Source organism: Leptodactylus fuscus, chromosome 5 (assembly GCF_031893055.1).
Source record: "Leptodactylus fuscus isolate aLepFus1 chromosome 5, aLepFus1.hap2, whole genome shotgun sequence".
In the NCBI taxonomy this organism is placed as follows: Eukaryota; Metazoa; Chordata; class Amphibia; order Anura; family Leptodactylidae; genus Leptodactylus; species Leptodactylus fuscus.
Window position 1 is genome coordinate 140,856,865 of NC_134269.1, and position 20,792 is coordinate 140,877,656.

The 20,792-nt window shown below is 41.7% G+C and overlaps 1 protein-coding gene across 2 annotated transcripts in view; it reads right to left on the bottom strand.

The window, feature by feature from the left end:
* NAV3 (neuron navigator 3) overlaps positions 1-20,792 on the bottom strand; it is a 228,717-nt gene that overhangs the window by 48,845 nt on the left and 159,080 nt on the right. For both annotated transcript variants that reach the window (XM_075274311.1, XM_075274312.1), the window contains exons 14-21: positions 17,761-18,007; positions 16,925-17,615; positions 14,340-14,831; positions 8,093-8,155; positions 4,261-4,421; positions 3,465-3,653; positions 3,280-3,332; positions 567-590 (exon numbers count right to left, since the gene is read on the bottom strand). In XM_075274311.1, coding sequence (XP_075130412.1) covers positions 567-590; positions 3,280-3,332; positions 3,465-3,653; positions 4,261-4,421; positions 8,093-8,155; positions 14,340-14,831; positions 16,925-17,615; positions 17,761-18,007 — 1,920 coding nt within the window. The remainder of the gene's footprint in view (positions 1-566; positions 591-3,279; positions 3,333-3,464; positions 3,654-4,260; positions 4,422-8,092; positions 8,156-14,339; positions 14,832-16,924; positions 17,616-17,760; positions 18,008-20,792) is intronic.

Consider the following 20,792-nt stretch of genomic DNA (forward strand, 5'->3'; position numbering starts at 1 on the left):
TGGCAATTACTAGACAGGTCAGGTTGCTCCGATGTTAGGAAAGTAATAGTCACAAGACAGGAGGAGAACTGGACTTCTTGAAAACAGAAAAGAAAAAAATTCAATTTCCTGGTCTTGATAAACACTTTAACAAGTGAGCAAAAGGTGATGGCCGATCATTCAAAATATATGGTGTACAGAAGATTATCAAGATCATGAACCTGTGGAAGTCAAATAAATGTAATTTGTTGCCTTTCATTTACAGATAAGTAATGCTGACGTAAAGGGGTTGTCCTGTTATGAACACTTATCCCCTTTCCACAGGATAGCAGATAAGTATATGATCGCCAGGTCTCCCAGTGATCAGGTTTACAGGGGACCAAAACTCCTAAAGCCTTCTAGGGAATGGAGCGCTAGTGTGCCTGAATGACTGGAACTCCATTCACTTCAATAGGGCTATGGGGTCTGATGGAGATTAAAGTCTCGGCAGCCCCCACATTTCAGCCTTTCATTTTTAAGCTCTTAATACCCAAGTTAAATGTCTTTAATACCCAAATCCCCATAAATACTTATAAAGAAAAAGTTACCTCTGAATGTGCCTTTTCTTCAGCCTATATGAAAGAGACAGGTATATTAATATGTAATACAAGTTCAGAGTACCGAGCATATCAATACTGTAGTCTGTTTTAGAAGAACAATTACAATAAATAAACAGTCATCTGCTATACGTAAGACAAAGAGGCTGAGCTGTAATACCTGGCATAGCCTACCACAGTACATGAAATTGTGCCATTAAAAAGAAGGTTATTCTAGATTCTGATACCCCTGAAAAAACATATGGCCTGCCCCGAATTCTGACCTACAGCTGCTTTTTTAAGTTAAAGGTTCTACTTCTGACAAGGTAGGAAGCATGACTGAGATATGACTGTGTATTATAAATCTGAATAAACTGGGGATACTGTAAGGATTCATGATATTTGGACTGCCAGACATCAGAAGAGTTGACTGCGCATGCCTAGAAGTTTGACCACCAGCCCCGGAAGAAGACGCAGGGAGAGGCCATTCCTGAAAAAGATGGAGGCGTCGCTGGAGAGTTCTCTCACAGCATTGGGGATGCCTCCCGTGCTGTTTGAGCACTGAGGACCGCCCCCAGTGCTGCAAGAGAACTCAATGGCATACCGAAGAAAACCGGGATTTCTACCTAATAGCGGTGCGGAGAAGACATCTAAAGATAGGAGAAGAATTGCCTTTCTTAAGGCTATTCCTATGTGTTATCGAGAAAAAAATGTTGTTTTAATGATAGAATCCCTTTAAGTCTACTGCTCTTGTCTGACATAAGAATAGAGCAACAGACTTAAACGCCGCTAGAGAGTGATGCAGATGGAGCACCAGCCGTCTATATTCACTCTGATACAAATACGATGATGGAGCTTTCTTCCATGTTTACTTTTCAAATCCTGCAAGTACTGCGGCCACTGCACCTGGAGGATGCCAGAGCCATTCATCTGCTGCACCCCCACATATCACATACCTATCACCCATAGATGTATATACACCCACTTGAGGCCAGAAAATCCCTTAAAATACTGATAGTGTGAATCTACCCTAACAAAAGAGGAGCCACTTTTGTTATAGGGACCAATCTCGTCTATGTATGTCAGCTAGTTCATGAGGTTCACAATGAGAAAATGCTAACATGCAATGTAAACCTTTTACAGCATTTATTTTAGTAACTCATTTAACTAAAAAATGCCCTGTCTGTCTTCTGGCCATTACCTACAATTTATTACACCCACGCTTAGTTTTGTTATTCCGCTGTGAACATTCTGAACAATAGAACAATAGAGGTGCGAGCAATAACTGAAATAATGATGGCTGGAGCAATATTATTCAGCGATAAGCATATTGGCCGCTCTCTACAGATGACATACCGAGACAGCTGATTCACTACTGACATCTGCTGACTATAATGCTTGCAATGTACATTTATAAATCTCTGGAATTAATACAGACATAAAAAGTAAACCTCAGACTATAACTAATCCAATATAACATTAGTAAGTGCATCATTGTGACACACAAACATCAGCTTACTCAATTAAGCTCCAGAGGAGTGAATTCATAAGAAACATGGTATGCTAACTTTATTCAACTTAATATATAAATATGTAGGTCTACATGTCTAACTATGTAACTAGACAAGGCTATATACAGGAAAGCTAAGGCTTTGTTAACACTCAGTTTGGGGCTTAGTTTCGGCACATGGATTGGAAAAGTCCTGCCATAACAGACATAATGTGACGCATATGAAGTGCATATTCATAAGCGATGCTCTAACTTTGCAGCCACTTTAATATACATTAGGAAATAGCCTTATTTTTTTTATTTTTTGTAAATGTAGATTGTGAGCCCCATGTAGGGATCACAATATACATTTTTTCCCACCCCTATCAGAATGTCTTTGTGGAATGAGAGGAAATCCATGCAAGCACGGGGAGAACATACAAACTCCTTGCAGACGTTGTTCCTGGCAAGATTAGAACCCAGGACTTCAGTGCTGCAAGGCTGCAGTGCTAACCACTGAGCCACCGTGTTGCCCCAGGAAATAGCATTATGAGTCACTGTCTATGAAACATGATTTTCCACAATAAGCAACATAATAGTGAACATCATTTCGAAAAGCCCATGCATACAACACAACTATGTTAGGCCAATTCTCGTAAGGTAGGAGCTAAAATTTGATTTTACTGGTATTCCTGCAGATTTACCCACAAAACCACTAACAAATATGTGTTCGTAGTCACACTGTTTAGGCAAAACCCTAAAAAGTCTATGTGTCTACAGGATTCAGCCGCATTAGCGTGTAAAACCCAGCCTTATAATGGCACCAAATCTTCTTCTTTGGTATGATTACAATTATTTGTTCTTACAGATTAACAGTAAAATTGAGAAGTGGAGCAACTTTAGCTTTGCAATAAAGTGTAGGCGCCAACCATTAAGTAATGCTATATAGGACTGAAATAGTTAACTCTGCATGGCAAGTCTATATACAGACTACTGCGTTTTTCTGACTTCCTTCATCCAAGCCCTCATTTATACTCTGTACAGAAAGGCATCTGGTAAACACCGTCCTATCCTTTCTTATACAGAGACCAAAACCTGTACGATTCAATTTGCTTTGTGAAGAATAAAATTCACATCCTGCCATATATGCAGTCGATAGATTTCCTGCCCTAATAGGTAAATGACAACATTTCCAGTCTTGTTCTAACTTTTCTATTGTAGACAAATAATACTTACAGTGGAATACAGAGATGATGTGCTGGAAACAAGCGATAAAGACGAGCCATGTACTGAGAAGACATCAGAAAATGACAGTCATATTACTTTGACATACACAATGTAGTATCAGCACTGTCAAGCATATTTATGAATACACAATACATAGTGGATAGACATTTATCATGGTTGAAACACTTATGTACCTTCTTCCATACTGTCCCGGAAGGAGCCAGAATGGCTAATGGCTCTTGGTCGGTCCTCCAGTGAGGTAGCACTTCCTCCCAATTGTGAATCTTCATATAAATCAAAGGAAGCATCTTGTGCTGGAATGCTATTTGACCGCATCATGTTTGGTCCAGGAATTGTAAACTGTGAGAGGTTGGTGGGACTTACTGCAAAAGAGGATACCAGAGAAGAAATTACATGGAAGAAACTAAACACCATGCCCGCAATTAAAGTTCTAACGCTGACCATACATAACAATCTGCTGATATCGGACAATTGTTACAATGGACAACAGCAGACTTCTGTCTGCAAAAATAAAATAGGGAAGATTCATCAAGACTGGCATATCATACACTTTTCTTAATAACCCCTACACCACCAGAGTATTAACATGATTTATAACAAGGCTCAGGCTTGGTTATAAATCAGGCGTATTCTAAACTGGACCGAGCAGTGTCTCTGGAATAAAAAAACTGGTGGAAATGATGATGAATCAGGCTGGGGCAATGCACTACTTGTGTGATACAAAACTTTGGAGCTGTTCATATACAGTATTTTTGATATTTCAGTAATAATATACAATATTAACAACCCATAATTTTGGAATTCTTCCTAATGTGGTAGCTCCTCTTCTCCCTGCAATATCTTCATGTACAACAAAACCTTTCCTTTTTTCTAGGTTTATATTGATACAGTAAGAAGGGCCCACTGTTTGTGTGTACCCTGGTCTATTGTAATTTTACACTATTGCGCTGCCTCCCCAAGATTTCTTACCTAAATTAGAATAGTGGTATTTCCCACTGGTAGAGGAGGACATGCCTGATGGGGAGACAAGTGGGGACTGGCTGCCAGTGTCTTGGAGACCTCCAGTGGAGTGAGATCGCAACCACTCTTTCCCCTCCTCCTGATTGGTCTGTCGAGATGATGGAGTGTACCTGGAACATGAAAAACAAAGACATTTGTATGGAAACATTTGTTTGTGGGTGAAGTATGAGTAATTGGAAACCTTACCTAAACAATATAAAGGTTAGCATTAAGAAGTTTAGTTTGATGACAACTCTAATGAGAGGATACTGAACATGTGACTAGATACAGTGACATCATATGAGTAGGATTTGTAGCATTTACCATACTTTATGATAATAGTCATATTAGCTAAACTGAGTAAAGGACATAGAGTAGCCCAATGTGAAAAGATTATAAAAATTTTACAAATATAAGGAATTCTAGGTTATTAGTGGGTGATCCTAGGAAGAAAACCTAACTTTTCTGTTTTCATAAAGTTTCCAGAACTCTACTGAAATACCTTTACGGAAGTTTGTCACCAGGCAAATCAGTCATTGCACTCCAGTGGACATTAGGCTGAGTTCACACTCAAAATCCTGACCAAAATCCTGACCAAAAAGACAGCTCCCATTGAAATCAATGAGAGCTGGTCAGTTCTTTTTTCCGGGAGCAACATGCTCATTCTTCAGGCGGATTCGTGAGGCCCATTCATTGGGCCTAATACAGAGCGGACTGCCTCCACCTCAGTTTCCGGACCAAAACCCCCGTGTGATCCTAGCCTTATACTGACCACTATCATACCTTTTGATAATACAAAAGATGCATTATATCCTTGACAAGGCGCATTTTAGCAATATGCAACTGCAAGTACAATGAGGCATGCCTGAGTCTCTAAGAGCTCTGTATTCAGATTTGAAAACCTGAGATATAATGTATCTATTGGACTATGTACAGCTATGATGTTGCTCTACGAAATGTTCCCCACAATGCTCTCTGGCTGGGTTGGTATTGAGTTTCCTGGTGATGAACTGCCTTTTATTATCGACTAGATGGTGGATTTATAAATCATGTTGTCTATGAAAGATTGTCTCACCTTTATGAAATACACCAGTATTGAACATAGAGATATTAGAATCACTAATCTTAGCAGTTCTAATTAGGATATTGAAGGTCAACAACTAAAGAGTAATCTTGTATATTCAAAGTTAGAGGCTTTAAAAAAAGCTCAGTACTTTTCACCATACCTAGGATTCCAAGAGTAATTATATTTTATATTGCTTGTCAGCCAAATCTTTAAAGGGGCTCTATCAGCAAAATCATGCTCATAGAGCCCCACATATGCGTGAATAGCCTTTAAAAAGGCTATTCAGGCACCATAAATGTTATATTAAACTACCCCCCCCTTTTAAAATAAAACCCTAAAACAGAATGTGATCTACCTACCCATCGTGCACAGTGGGCGGGCATTCAGGGTCCGCCGTCTTCTTCAGCCACGCCTCCTCTTCCTGCGATGTCCTCGGGTCCCGTCTTACTCACGAACTGACATTGATAAAAAATGGCATGGGCGCATGCGCAGTAGCCGTAGTAGAAGCAGCATGCTACTGCGCATGCGCCCATGCCATTTTTTATCAATGTCAGTTCGCGAGTAAGACGGGACCCGAGGACATCGCAGGAAGAGGAGGCGTGGCTGAAGAAGACGGCAGACCCTGAATGCCCGCCCACAGTGCACGATGGGTAAGTAGATGACATTCTGTTTTAGGGTTTTATTTTAAAACGGGGGGGGGTAGTTTACTATAACATTTACGGTGCCTGAATAGCCTTTTTAAAGGCTATTCATGCATATGTGGGGCTCTATCAGCATGATTTTGCTGATAGAGCCTCTTTAATATGTACTACACCATAATAGAAAAAAGGTGTTAAAGGGAAATCTAACAGATGAATAGCTGAAAAGATGCTAATTCCAAATATATACTTTCTTCTCTTCGTAGTCACTGACATTGGCTAGATCGTCATTGACTATATGTGAACGTACAACCAGGACACCTAAGTGGATCCTTTCTGGGAAGAAATGTAAGTACCAAGACAAAAACAATTACTTATTCGCAGTCAGCGTTTCTAATCTATTCAGCCATGATTGCAATTTGTTGGGTGGCAGCGGGACAAATTCACTTTGTCATGACTCCATTGGTAAGTAAAGAAGTGCACAAAAAATTACATAAAAAAATTAATACTGCAGGTCAGACAGGGACCATAAATGGCACTCTACTATAGAGAATAGACAATGGTTTTATGAGTATGGGATGGCGCTAGTTGTATAGTAGCTAACCTGTTGAACCTAACCTACCACTACAAAATGAAGAAATTAACAGAGTAACCAAGAGCCTAACTATAGGGGGTACAGAAGTACCAATCTCTCCTGAGCCCTGGAACCTCAAGGGCCCCAAAGGCTTCTAAAGAACATAAGCAGACCCCAGTATTATAGATATTACATGGTAAACAAGGTAACTGTAATGAAAGAGGAGAGAAAATATATGTTAACACTAATAGCAAACTGATACAAATGAAAGAAACAAAATAATGATTTTATCCTGGGTTTTTCTCCCTCTAATTTTTGGAGTCATGAAGGTCCTGTTTTACTTAGGAAAGAGAAAACTGGCTATAAGTGCCAAAGATTGGGGTTACTTTGCTTTGTCTAAAAAAAATAACTGGGTCTGAGTCTTCAAACCTGACGGATGGGTTCCTATGGGATATGGGATTATGTTGGCCAAGTAATGTTTTGGGCATTTGTGTTTTTCATAAGTAAATTGCTCTAGAATATAAAGGAAAAGATATTCTATACATAATAAAACCTAACTAGGCAGCATAAGTATTTGTCTAGGTTGTAAATTGGCTGTATTTGATAATGGGATGTGCGCTTCGCCGCAGAACATCTCTGGCCTGGGAACCATTAACAGCTGTTTTGACGCATTCAAAAAGTAGCAGCTGAATGTTGATGTATCCGCTAGCCACTAAGTAATAATTATATGCTGGAGGCCAGCGCTTCACTGACTAGCTGCACACCATTAAACCTGGCCAGAAAACAGCCAGAAATGATATGCTACAGTAAGCAGTAGAGATGGACATGTTTAGCTTCTCTTTACTGTAGCCTGTCATAATAGGGACATTGTAGCTTTTTCCCCAGTGTAACATAGGCACTTATGAGCAACATATTTTTATATTATACAGACAACATTTAGAGCAGTACATAAAGCTGTAAAACAAAGGACTTGAGATAAAGAGACATAGATCAATAAGAACGAAATAAAGGCAGCCAACAAGGAGTCAAAGAAGTCAAGAAATGTTAGCAGTTATCAGGAGAAACAAGACAGTCTAGCTATAACATGGCAGCATCTGAAATTTCACCATATTCTTAGTTATAAGTGTACTATCTGTTCACATTGTAACCCACTGTAATACACTTTAATGTGTGATTTTGAGGTTAGAGATTCTTGAACTTGTCCTGTGACACATAATCTCTGCTGGAGGATACATGGCAGAGCCCTGGCTGCTGGCAGATGTAAGCCCAATGATTCCTATAGCCAAGACGCTTATGGCCTAATAAAATTACACATCATTCTTTTCCTAAGTTTTGTTGTCAGCTGTTATTTCTCAACCATGGTTCTGTGAACTTATACATGTTATTGAAGAAATAGGCAGTATATTTCTGATGAAACAGAGATTGATCAGCACCAAACAGAGTGAGGAACCAAATAGACTGACAGAAAGCAAAAGACGCCCAAAGTGTACCAAGGCAGCAGTCATGCTTAAGGAGTGTTTGTACCTCAGTCCCTTTTTGGGCAGGGTGTTTCGGTCAAGTTGCAAACTGTTAAGATAAAGATAACCCCTACAAATAAGACAAAAGCATTAGCGGCAAAACAAAAAAAGGAATTATTGTTACTAAAAATTAGTATTCACATTATAAACTGGTAGAAAACCTGCAGATGTCTACTACAGGTTAGTATATTCTCACTTCTCTCCATAGTTTCCTGCACTGAAGTCTTATGTTTATGCTAAGGCCACAGTGTAGAGAGCAATGCAATGGTAAAATGATGTTAGAGGACAAGAGTCCATGTCAAATGAATATTAACACCTCCTATAAAATCTTCTGAAAAAGGTAAGGTTCGGTTACCAATATCAAAAATCTGCTATACCCCTTTATGTAACCTTCGTATATATTTTGTGTACCTTCATATTTCTATAGATCTTGAATTTATAAGGATTCTGCATACAGGGAGAAACTGATGTCTCAAGTCGCATGGAGGGAAGCCAGAAGTAAGCACATAGTTACTAGAGATGAGCGAACAGTGTTCTATCGAACACATGTTCGATCGGATATCAGGCTGTTCGATGCGTTCGATTCGAATCGAACATCACGTGGCAAAATCCAAAAAAATTTGATTCCCCTCCCACCTTCCCTGGCGCTTTTTTTGCACCAATAACAGCGCAGGGGAGGTGGGACAGGAACTACGACACCGGAGGCATCGAAAAAAATCGGAAAAAGTCATTGGCTGCCGAAATCAGGTGACCTCCATTTTAGACGAATAGTGGATTTCAAATCCGGGTCATATGAGAATGTGAACTTTGTGACTAAGAGACAGGGATAGCTGTACAGGCAGGGATAGCTAGGGATAACCTTTATTTAGGTAGGAATGTTATTAAAAATTACTTTTTGGGGCTCTATCAGGTGTGTAATTGTGATTTTTTGTGACATAAACTTTTTCCCATAGGAATGCATTGGACAGCGCTGATTGGCCAGAGTACGGAATTCGACCAATCAGCGCTGGCTCTGCTGGAGGAGGCAGAGTCTAAGATCGCTCCACACCAGTCTCCATTCAGGTCCAACCTTAGACTCCGCCTCCTCCGGCAGAGCCAGCGCTGATTGGTCGAATTCCGTACTCTGGCCAATCAGCGCTGGCTCTGCTGGAGGAGGCGGAGTCTAAGATCGCTCCACACCAGTCTCCATTCAGGTCCGACCTTAGACTCCGCCTCCTCCGGCAGAGCCAGCGCTGATTGGCTGAAGGCTGGCCAATGCATTCCTATGGGAATGCAGAGACTTAGCAGTGCTGAGCCAGTTCTGCTCAACTACACCGTGTGCCGGTCAGCCCATCTGATATAGCAGAGCCGAGTGTGCACACTCGGCTCTGCTACATCAGATGGCTCTGCCTTGGCCAGCCTTCGACCAATCAGCGCTGGCTCTGCCGGAGGAGGCGGAGTCTAAGGTCGGACCTGAATGGAGACTGGTGTGGAGCGATCTTAGAATCCGCCTCCTCCAGCAGAGCCAGCGCTGATTGGCCAGAGTACGGAATTCGACCAATCAGCGCTGGCTCTGCCGGTGGAGGCGGAGTCTAAGGTCGGACCTGAATGGAGACTGGTGTGGAGCGATCTTAGACTGATTGGTCGAATTCCGTACTCTGGCCAATCAGCGCTGGCCAATGCATTCCTATATCCACACTCGGCTCTGCTACATCAGATGTAGCAGAGTCGAGTGTGCACACTCGGCTGTCCTACATCTGATGTGCCGGTCAGCCCATCTGATATAGCAGAGCCGAGTGTGCACATCTGATGTAGCAGAGCCAAGTGTGCACACTCGGCTCTGCCTTGGCCTGCCTTCGGCCAATCAGCGCTGGTTCTGCCGGTGGAGGCGGAGTCTAAGGTCGGACCTGAATGGAAACTGGTGTGGAGTGATCTTAGACCCCGCCTCCTCCAGCAGAGCCAGCGCTGATTGGTCGAATTCCGTACTCTGGCCAATCAGCGCTGGCCAATGCATTCCTATGGATTCCTATATCCACACTCGGCTCTGCTACATCAGATGCAGCAGAGCCGAGTGTGCACACTCGGCTCTGCTACATCTGATGTGCCGGTCAGCCCATATGATATAGCAGAGCCGAGTGTGCACATCTGATGTAGCAGAGCCGAGTGTGCACACTCGGTTCTGCTACATCTGATGTAGCAGAGCCGAGTGTGCACATTCGGCTCTGCTACATCTGATGTGCCGGTCAGCCCATCTGATATAGCAGAGCCGAGTGTGCACACTCGGCTCTGCTACATCTGATGTAGCAGAGCCGAGTGTGCACACTCGGCTCTGCTATATCAGATGGGCTGACCGGCACACTCGGTTCTGCTACATCTGATGTAGCAGAGTCGAGTGTGCACACTCGGCTCTGCTATATCAGATGGGCTGACCGTCACACTCGGCTCTGCTACATCAGATGTCGCAGTGCTGAGCCAGTTCTGCTCAACTACACCGTGTGCCGGTCAGCCCATCTTAGCAGTGCTGAGCCAGTTCTGCTCAACTACACCGTGTGCCGGTCAGCCCATCTGATATAGCAGAGCCGAGTGTGCACACTCAGATGGGCTGACCGGTACACGGTGTAGTTGAGCAGAACTGGCTCAGCACTGCTAAGTCTCTGCATTCCCATAGGAATGCATTGGCCAGCCTTCGGCCAATCAGCGCTGGCTCTGCCGGAGGAGGCGGAGTCTAAGGTCGGACCTGAATGGAGACTGGTGTGGAGCGATCTTAGACTCCGCCTCCTTCAGCAGAGCCAGCGCTGATTGGTCGAATTCCGTACTCTGGCCAATCAGCGCTGGCCAATGCATTCCTATGGGGAAAAGTTAGCTTGCGAAAATCGCAAGCTGACAGGGATTTCCATGAAATAAAGTGACTTTTATGCCCGCAGACATGCTTCCCCTGCTGTCCCAGTGTCATTCCAGGGTGTTGGTATCATTTCCTGGGGTGTCATAGTGGACTTGGTGACCCTCCAGACACGGATTTGGGTTTCCCCCTTAACAAGTATATGTTCCCCATAGACTATAATGGGGTTCGAAACCCGTTCGAACACTCGAACAGTGAGCGGCTGTTCGAATCGAATTTCGAACCTCGAACATTTTAGTGTTCGCTCATCTCTAATAGTTACCACTTCTCTCCAGGCCTGGCTCATTTCACAACTATGAAATGCAGAATAATTTCAGGAAAAACAAAGTAAAATCTAGTTGTTCATAATGTGGTAGCTACCCATGGTTATGGCATCAATCTACTGACCAGTTCTTATAAAAAATATTGCTGGACAGAGATGGCATCTATATTTACAAATTAATAGATTTCAGTGTGATTTGTCTGACTAAAATCCTTGCAAAAAATATGCAAATCTAATCTCCTGGATGGAATTAGGAGAACAGAGTGCACTCTGTACACCACCCTATAGAGGCATTTGCATATTTTTTACCCATAATCCCTAGCGGAGCAGGAATGACTTGTAAGTCTCCGTACTGCCTATGTAGGCGAACACTCTCCCTAATGTGGACGAGTGCCCCCATACCCTGGTCTATAGTCTCTCACTCTGCTAAATCAGTATCCCTACACTATGCTGAGGATGGCCCAATAGGCTGAAACAGCGCTGTCCATAGTTGGGAATCTGTTCCTTTTGGGACAGAAATACTGATTTAGCAATTAAATCCACATTATGATTAAAAGACTTTATAATTGAGTCGTTCATGATGTTAAGGATGCTGCCCTCTATAGGGTGGTGTACAGAGTGCACTCTGTTCTCCTAATTCCATCCAGGAGATTAGATTTGCATATTCTTTACCCATAATCCCTAGCGGAGCAGGAATGACTTGTAAGTCTCCGTACTGCCTATGTAGGCGAACACTCTCCCTAATGTGGACGAGTGCCCCCATACTAAAATCCTTGCATATTATTTGTATATGTGCAGCAAAGAGGCTGAGTGGTTTGCACTGTTAAAGCACTAGGATCCTGGGTTCAAACCCAACTTGAGCCCAGTTCACATCTGTGTTTGGGGGAGTATGCTTGAGGTAGCAAAGAAACCATAGAGACCATACAGACCCCATAGACTATAGATTATGGGACAAACTGCAGCCCACTGTGGACATTTGTCCGGCCTGTGCGCCGTCACCTGGATCGCTCACTAACGGCAAATGCACATACAACTGAAAGCTGTCAGTGTAGGCCGCAGTGCACGTGAACTACACTGACTGCACAGTGTGACCTCTGCCCTGACGCAGGCGCAATGACATTGAATTATCGCGCCTGCAGTCTGAAGGAGGAGGACGCGCAGCAGCTCTTCACGGGTAAGTATCAGTGTGTAAGTTTAACTGTGTGTGTGTGTGTGTGTGTGTGTGTGTGTGTGTGTGTGCATCTATGTAGGTATGTGTAGGTGCGTACTGAAGAGCATATAATACTGTGGGAAGGGGCGTACTGAGGAGCATATAATACAGTGGAGGGGCATACTGAGAAGCATATAATACTGTGTATGTGTGTGGGGGGGTGTACTTAGGAGCATATAATACAGCATGGAGGGGCGTACTAAGGAGCAGATAATACTGTGTGTGGGGGAGTACTGTGGAGCATATAATACTGTGGGTGGACCTGCTGTGGTGCATATAATACTGTGGGGGGAGCTACTGTGGAACATATAATCATACATTTACTATATTTCGGCCCTCCAATAGTCTGAGGGAGAGTGAACTGACCCCCTGTTTGAAAAGTTTGAGGACTCCTGCTATAGACTATAATGGGGTCTGTGTTTTCTGTGCGGTGTCCACACAAATCATGCAGAGAGAAAAGTGCTGCAAGAAGTGCTTTCCTCTCCGCATGAATCATACGGACCCCGCACAGAAAACACACGGACCCCATTATAGTCCATGGGGTTTATATGGTTTCTAAGGCTAATCGTTTTTTTAATGGGTCCAGTATTCCATTCAGGGGGTCCCAAAGCGGACTCCCTGAACAGAATACCGAACGCAGATGTGAAGCAGGCCTTAGAGGAACACCTGCATGGACTTTCTATGTTCTCCCTTTGTGTTTGTATGGGTTCCTTCTCAAACATTATAAATTAAAAACCTAAACATTTTCTATAAACTGGCTCTAGTGCAGTGGCGTAACTACCACCATAGCAGCGGTAGCAGCTGCCACAGGGCCCGGGACATTAGGGGCCCGGTGACAGCTGCTACCGCTGCTATCATTATTCTTGGAGGTCTTTTCGGACCCCCGAGTATAATGATCGGGGCCCCCTGTTGGTGGAATACTTTCCACCAACAGGGGGCCCCGAAGCTGCAGCAACGGCTGAGACACAGGAGCTGCAGCTCTGGCTCCTGTCAGCACTTCAGGACGCTCCCTCTCTCCCCCCTCCCTTTCTCTGCTGTCCTCTGCCCACCAATGAGAGGAGGAGGCGGGGCTTATCCCTGCCGAGCTTCTGCCGTCCTGCACTGAAGGAAGAAAGGAATAAGGAAAGTGAAACTAAAGCTACACAGGTATGTACTGGGGTTACTTATTAATGTCAGGCATATGGGGTGATTACTTGTGTTTTAGTAACTCCATGTGCCTCATATTAATAGCAGTTAACCCCATCATCTCCCTCACATTAACCCCTGTGTGCCTCACCATAAGAGTTACTGATATGTGAGACATATGGGGGTAATAATAATGAAGATACTTTATTATTACCTCCATGTCTCTCACATATCAGTAACTCTTATGGTGAGGCTTACAGGGGTTAATGTGAGGGAGATGATGGGGTTAACTGCTATTAATATGAGGCACATGGAGTTACTAAATTGTAATGCACATGACCAGATTTTTTATCCACAATTTGTCCTGGTATAGCGGTCAGCGGGTGACGTGACAGTATTTAGTCCTGTAGGGGCCACTATTGGGTATAATACTGTGTGCAGGGGCCACTATTGGGTATAATACTGTGTGCAGGGGCCACTATGGAACATGATAGAGCGCGCAGGAATGCGTAGGAGGGACTCGGTCGAGATCTTCGGTGTCGGGGGGGCCCCATGTCAAAAGTTCGCCACGGGGCCCCGCCATTCCTAGTTACGCCACTGCTCTAGTGCATGCTGGAGATGTGAACTTTAGATTGTTACCCCCACTGGGGACAATGGCTGAAGTCAATGGTAATCATCACTGAGAAGTGCTGCAGTACATGTTGCCACTTTATAAGCAACAGGAAATAAATAAATACATAACAATAATGATACCACTTCTTATTGGTAAATGTCCTCACCTTTCTGAGAGGGTTGATCTCACACTTCCAGTCCGCATGAGCATACTTTGTAGTTCTTGGGTACATGTTGTCAATCCAGATAGTGATCCATGATGACTGAGAGGTAAATCTATGGACTCGGAGCTGGTATGAAGGCTTGTCATAGATTGGTAGCTAGGAGTATCTTTACTACCAGCAGATGAACTGCTCAAATTTGTTGTCCACACTTGGCCACCTGATGTAAATGAATGAACTGATGCTGGGCTAGAGGCCAAAGAATGTCCTAAGCTTATTACATCAGGGGTTAATTCATTGGGCTTGCTGAACAAGGGGCTGCTGCTTCCACTCTGTCCTCCAACGCTTCCCATGCTACCTGTACCAGAGGATGGAGAATCCAAACTGCCTTGTCTAGCCAAGGATGTACTGCTGGGACTGGACATGACTGATGCAGACTTCGCAGCATCACCACTGACAGGGGAAGAAGGTTTATTTCCTGCTTTTGTGCCAAATAATCTGAAAAATAATAGAAAATGGTATAAATGTATCATGACATCATCTTTTAATGTACTAGAGCAGACAAATTATATATAGAGCACATGGACCGATATAGTGGAGATGACTGTGCTTGGAAGAAAATGGTACAAAATCTATTGCTTTCGTACAGTAGGATTTGCCTTGTATAATCTGAGGCTACATGGCCTCAATGTGAAATCTATAACAGCCCCGTCCTCTTTCACTATGTGCTATTAATAACACTGGTGTCTTTTTATACATCAGAGGGGTCTTTGAAATCCATCCGTCTCCAGGATTAGCAGAAACTACTTTGTGTATGGTTATGCAAAGTCCACTATAGATTTACTTATATGCTGTACATTACCTCCACCACTATCTGAACATCATAAGAAACACAGTGCTGTACAGTGACTACATGTCCTTGTCACATGGCAGCTTAGAAATAGCAAACCTGGAGTCGTAAAATAAGAGATCCACATCTAATAGCATTAAATAAAGATGTTACTATTAAAAGAGTAGAACAATTTATCATAATCCATATACAAAGTCTTCGCATACGAGTATTGATACTGTAATTTCTATTTTGTCCACTAGAGGGACATAGTTATACACGCCAAATAAATTTTGACAGTGAGCTCTATAAACGTATTTCAACATCGAAATTCACATTCTCTGTATTACACTATGTGGACAATATAAGCTTTCATTAAAAATATGGACGACAGTGACATTTTTAAGAGATGAGGTTTGCACCGCTGATTAAAGATATTACACGTAATAACTTCTGCATCTAATCAGAAATGTACCGTTCCTGTTCTTTTATTAAAGACTTTTATCTAAGAATCCTCGGAAGGATATGAATTATCATTTCATAATAAGATTCAGCCTTTTACCTGAAAATGCGATAATGTTTCCTATTAATTTATTCAACAGTAATAAAATCATTTATTTTGAGCATTTATTGGACATTTCTGTAAGGGAGAATGCCTATAATACTGTGGTAGGTAGAGTCACAATACTATGGCACATGGATTGCCTACTGGCATGCTCGGTAATGTGCATGACGCCTTCAGCTTTATTGTAGATGTCCTTTATTCACACAAACACATTTTTTGGCTGTGTGTTGTCTAGGATGCAAGAAAAAATATTGAAAGTGCTACTATCAGATCAGACTTTCAGATCCGTTTTCACAAAACCTATTAGCCCATTGATGTGAATGTGCCTACAAGAAAAACAGGTCCCACACAGATCCATTTAACATATGGTCAAGAACATGAACCCTAGAGGCCACACGGTGGCTCAGTGGTTAGCACTGCAGCCTTGCAGGGCTGGAGTCCTTGGTTCGAATCCTGCCAAGGGCAAAAAAACCATCTGCAAGGAGTTTGTATGTTCTCCCCATGTTTGCGTGGATTTCCATCCCATACCTCAAAGACATACTGATAGGGAAAAATTTACATTGTGAGCCCTATGTGGGACTCACAATCTACATTAAAAATTAAAAAAAAACATGAACCCACACATTATTAATAGACATGTTGTAGACCTGCTCAGAACTTTATTGCAACTTGAAATAGAGGAAAGTCTGTAGGAGATCTTTACTGGAGGGAATATGGTTATAGTTGCAATCAGCAATAAAAGAAAAACCACACACATATATATATATATATATATATATATATATATATATATCCACACACTAAAAAAAAATACAAAAATAATTATTAAGTAGAAGAATTATTAAACAGAAAACTACCGGTAGCACAAACTACACCTACAACACCAACCATAACAACTATTATTTCAATATCTGAACAAGAAAACACTTGCTTTATAAACGCTCTTGTACTAAAGAAGATGGATCTATGCCAGGCCATTAACTAGGGGAAATGGCCTAGTCTTGAACTGGATACAATGAGCAGGGCTGTGCATGATATCTAAGAGGAAAAGCCATAAACATTTGTCTGCCATAAGTTCTCACTCATGAAATTCATACATGAGGCTCAATGTCATAGCTTTACTGCAGTCCTATGTAAAACCATGATGAGATACATAGATCTTGCAGAAAACGCATATTAAAAATAAACAGGTCTTACCTTCGAAAAGTTGGAGACGCAATATCAGGATATTTTGATCCGGGTTGCCTTAGACCTTGAGTACCGCAGGCACTGGCTGATGTAGGACTTGATTTAGGAGAACTTGATAAAGAGACACTTTCCGAGTCTGACACCTTTTCCTTGTCCTTGTCTGTTTGATTGATATTGACAGGACTGGAGCGCTCTGAGATTTTTGATGGTTCTCTTAGTTTTGTGCCTGCTGCTCCGGCTGATTTACTGCTGACATTGGAGTCAATGCTACTTGTACTTGACCTGTGTCCTCCTCTTCCTGGAATACTACTTGTGCTGGACTTCGAAGGTCGAGGTAAGCTGCGATACTGCAGGGTGGCTTTGGAATTGGCCAGTAACACTCCATCATCTTGATTTTGTGAGCCATCAAGACTTGTCTTCCTACCAGCACCTTTTCCTCCAATTCCTGATGACTTGGGCATTTTCCCTAGTGTAGCTGATCCGCTAGTAATAGTAGCTCCACTCCCTGTTATGGTGGGTGAACTAACTCCAGCCTTCTTAAAGCCAAATGACCCAGTGGCTGTTGGTCGTGCAATTCCAGAAGGTGGCTTTTTACCTTCATCCCCACTGCTCTTTCCTGCATCTGAGGGAGAGCGCTGCAATGGGCCACCTTTAAGAGGTGCTTTAACTTTTTCAGAAGCTTTTACATCATCTGTTTTTCCTGAAAAAAAATCATGAAAAAGTAAAGTATATTAAAGTATAACGATAGACAGAAACATATAGTAAGACACTGGTATAAAAAAAACGTCTAATGCACGCATTAAAAAAACTGTAGGACATAAGACTAGTTTTTCAATGGTCTATACCTGGCCCTTTCAGTGAGCCGCTCCCAGATTTGTGCCTGGATGATGTAGTTCCTATTTGGGCAGTCATTCCTCTTCTCCATGATCCAGTCTGAGAGATGGACAGAGATTTCTGGCCTCCTTTATCAGAGTCCTCAGACAGCCCAGATGAAAGCCCTTTCCATTTACCACTCTCTATACTGAAGTCATATTCATCATCTTGTTTCTTCAGGTCATCATTGCACCAATTCTTTTCCGATTCTGTCTTTAGCTGCAGTATAGAAATGTCTAATAAGCATATCTATAGGGATTGCATATTGTTCTTAAGTAACATATTGCTAAAGACAACACTATGGTACTCTCTAAAATATCAATCTTAAATTTATGTTGTGTGTACAGTGGCTAGATAGTCATTAGACTTTTACTCGAAGATAATGGGAATCTATATGGCCAGCAGATGGCACTGTTTCCAGGAAAAGAGTAAAATTTGTGACAGTACAGTACAGTACAGTATGTTTTATACTAGAATATATACCACATATTACACTCAGGAAAGGGATGCAAAAAAAGGAAAAAATACTAAACTTAGGCTGCCTTCACACGGAATAACGCCGGGCTTGTAAAAATCCTCATTCACAGCCGTACACGCGAGTGCTGCAGAAGGCTCCTGAACACTTCCCATTCACTTCAATGGGAGCACTCGTAAAGCCAGCGTTACGAGCGCTCCCATTGAAGTGAATGGGAAGTGTTTGAGAGCCTTCCGCAGCGCTCGCGTGTACGACTGTGAATGAGGATTTTTACAAGCCCGGCGTTACTCCGTGTGAACGCACCCTAACATTGTTTTTGTAAAAACTCATACTACACATTAAATCTACAGTACAATATTAAAATAAAAACATTAATTAAAAAGGTATTTCAGTCTCATAAACCCTTGGACCCCATTATAGTCTATTATAGTCTATGGGGTCCAAGGGTTTCTGCGACTAAGCGCTTTTTAAGCGGATAAGGTTTACATTTCTCGGGTCCCCAAGTGGACCCAAAGAACAGAAACCCAAGCACAGGTGTCAACCTAGCGTAAGACCTCCACAGATATATCTAGACACCCGCTATGCAGGGAAGATACAGCACAGGTCCTGTCAAGTCAAAAAAGTGTCAACTGCTGAACCCTGCACAGCCAGGGAACTGTCATCATTGTTATACATGAAAAACAGTGAAGGGGCCAAAGCACTGAATTAGCCCGAAAAAAATAATTAACACTAACAATAAACCAGATTACACACCAGTCTGTTTCATACTATATTAGATTATATGCAAAAAGTTTTTTTAAAAAAACATCCAGCACACCCAAATCTTCTAAAAAAAAGATAAAATGTAACTTTTACTACATATAAAGATAAAAATATTACAGCATGAATCCAGTAAATAAGATAAGAAAGCCTACGCGTTTCAAGACCTACATTCTGGTCTCTTAGTCATAGCTATGACTAAGAGACCAGAATGTAGGTCTTCAAACGCGTAGGCTTTCTTATCTTATCTACTGGATCCATGCTGTAAGATTTTTATCTTTATATGAAGTAAAAGTTACATTTTATCTTTTTTTTTTTAAGATTTGGGTGTGCTGGATGTTTTTTTTTTAAAAAAACTTTTTGCATATACTCTATGTCCTATCAGTCTGGGACTTCCGTGCATCCCCCATTATATAGTGCTGTTCCTGGTTTAATTTTAGGGTAGAGCGGTTTTTCTCTTTTTTCTGGCTATATTAGATTATATTGTAGTTAAGCTATTGAACTGAATTTGAGGTGCAGTGTCTTATACACATGTGATTATTTATACCGGAGCCTGTGTTACATAATGGCTCACAATTCTTCTTACTGTGCCTTGCAAAACTATTCATACCCCTTGAACTTTTACACATTTTGTCACCTTACGTCCACAAACTTAAATGTGTTTTATTGAGAGTTTAAGTGATAGACCAACACAAAGTAGCAGCTAGTTGGGAAGTGAAATAAAAATGATACATGGTTTTCAAAATTTTAATCAAATAAAAATCTGAAAAGTGTGACGTTCAATAGTATGCAGCCCCCTATAACAATACTTTGTAGAGCAACCTTTCACTGCAATTACAGCTGCAAGTCTTTCGGTTTATGTCTATACCAGGTTTGCTGAGACTGGGATTTGAAGAGAATGACATTTTTGCCCATTCTGTTTTGCAAAATAGCTCAAGTTCAACCAGATCGAATGTAGAGTGTCTGTGAACAGAATTTTTCATGTCTTGCCACAGTTGCTGCTTTAAATGTCTCCACAACTTTATCTCTAGCCTGTCTGGTGGGTTCCTTGGTCTTCATGATGCTATTTGTTCACTATTGTTCTCTAACAAATCACTGAAGTCTTCACAGAACAGGTGTATTTATACTGACACTAAATTACACACAACAGGACTTTATTAAATAATCAAGTGACTTCTGAAGGCAATTGTGTGCACTGGATTTTATTAAGTTGTATCAGAGTACAAGGGGCGGAATACTTTTGCACGTCACACTTTTCACATTCTTATTTGATCAAAATTTGGAAAACCTTGAATAATTTTCACCCCACTTCATCATTATGTGCTACTTTGTGTTGGTCTATCACTTAAAATTTTAATAAAATACATTTAAGTCTGTGGTTATAAGGTGACAAAATATGTAAAAGATCAAGGGGTATGAATACTATTTCAAGCCATTGTATTTGCAGTACATATATCATGTTTTCTTGTTATACAGAACCTGTACAACCATGCAGAGAGTATGCATGGAGGAAAGGGGGGGTTGGGGGTTGGAATGTATACTACTATACGCTATATAGGCACTAATGTGGAGGATGCCTTTTAGAAAAAATATCCTTTTGTCTTATATACTAATGTAAATCACATCCATATATAAATACATCTATATTCCATCTAATATCCTACTTAATTTTGCTTTCCAAAATATGTGATAAAATGTAAAAGGAACATGTACCTTCATGCTTCATGTAGCATTGCTTTCATTGTGGTGTGCAGTGACCCTTACAATGAA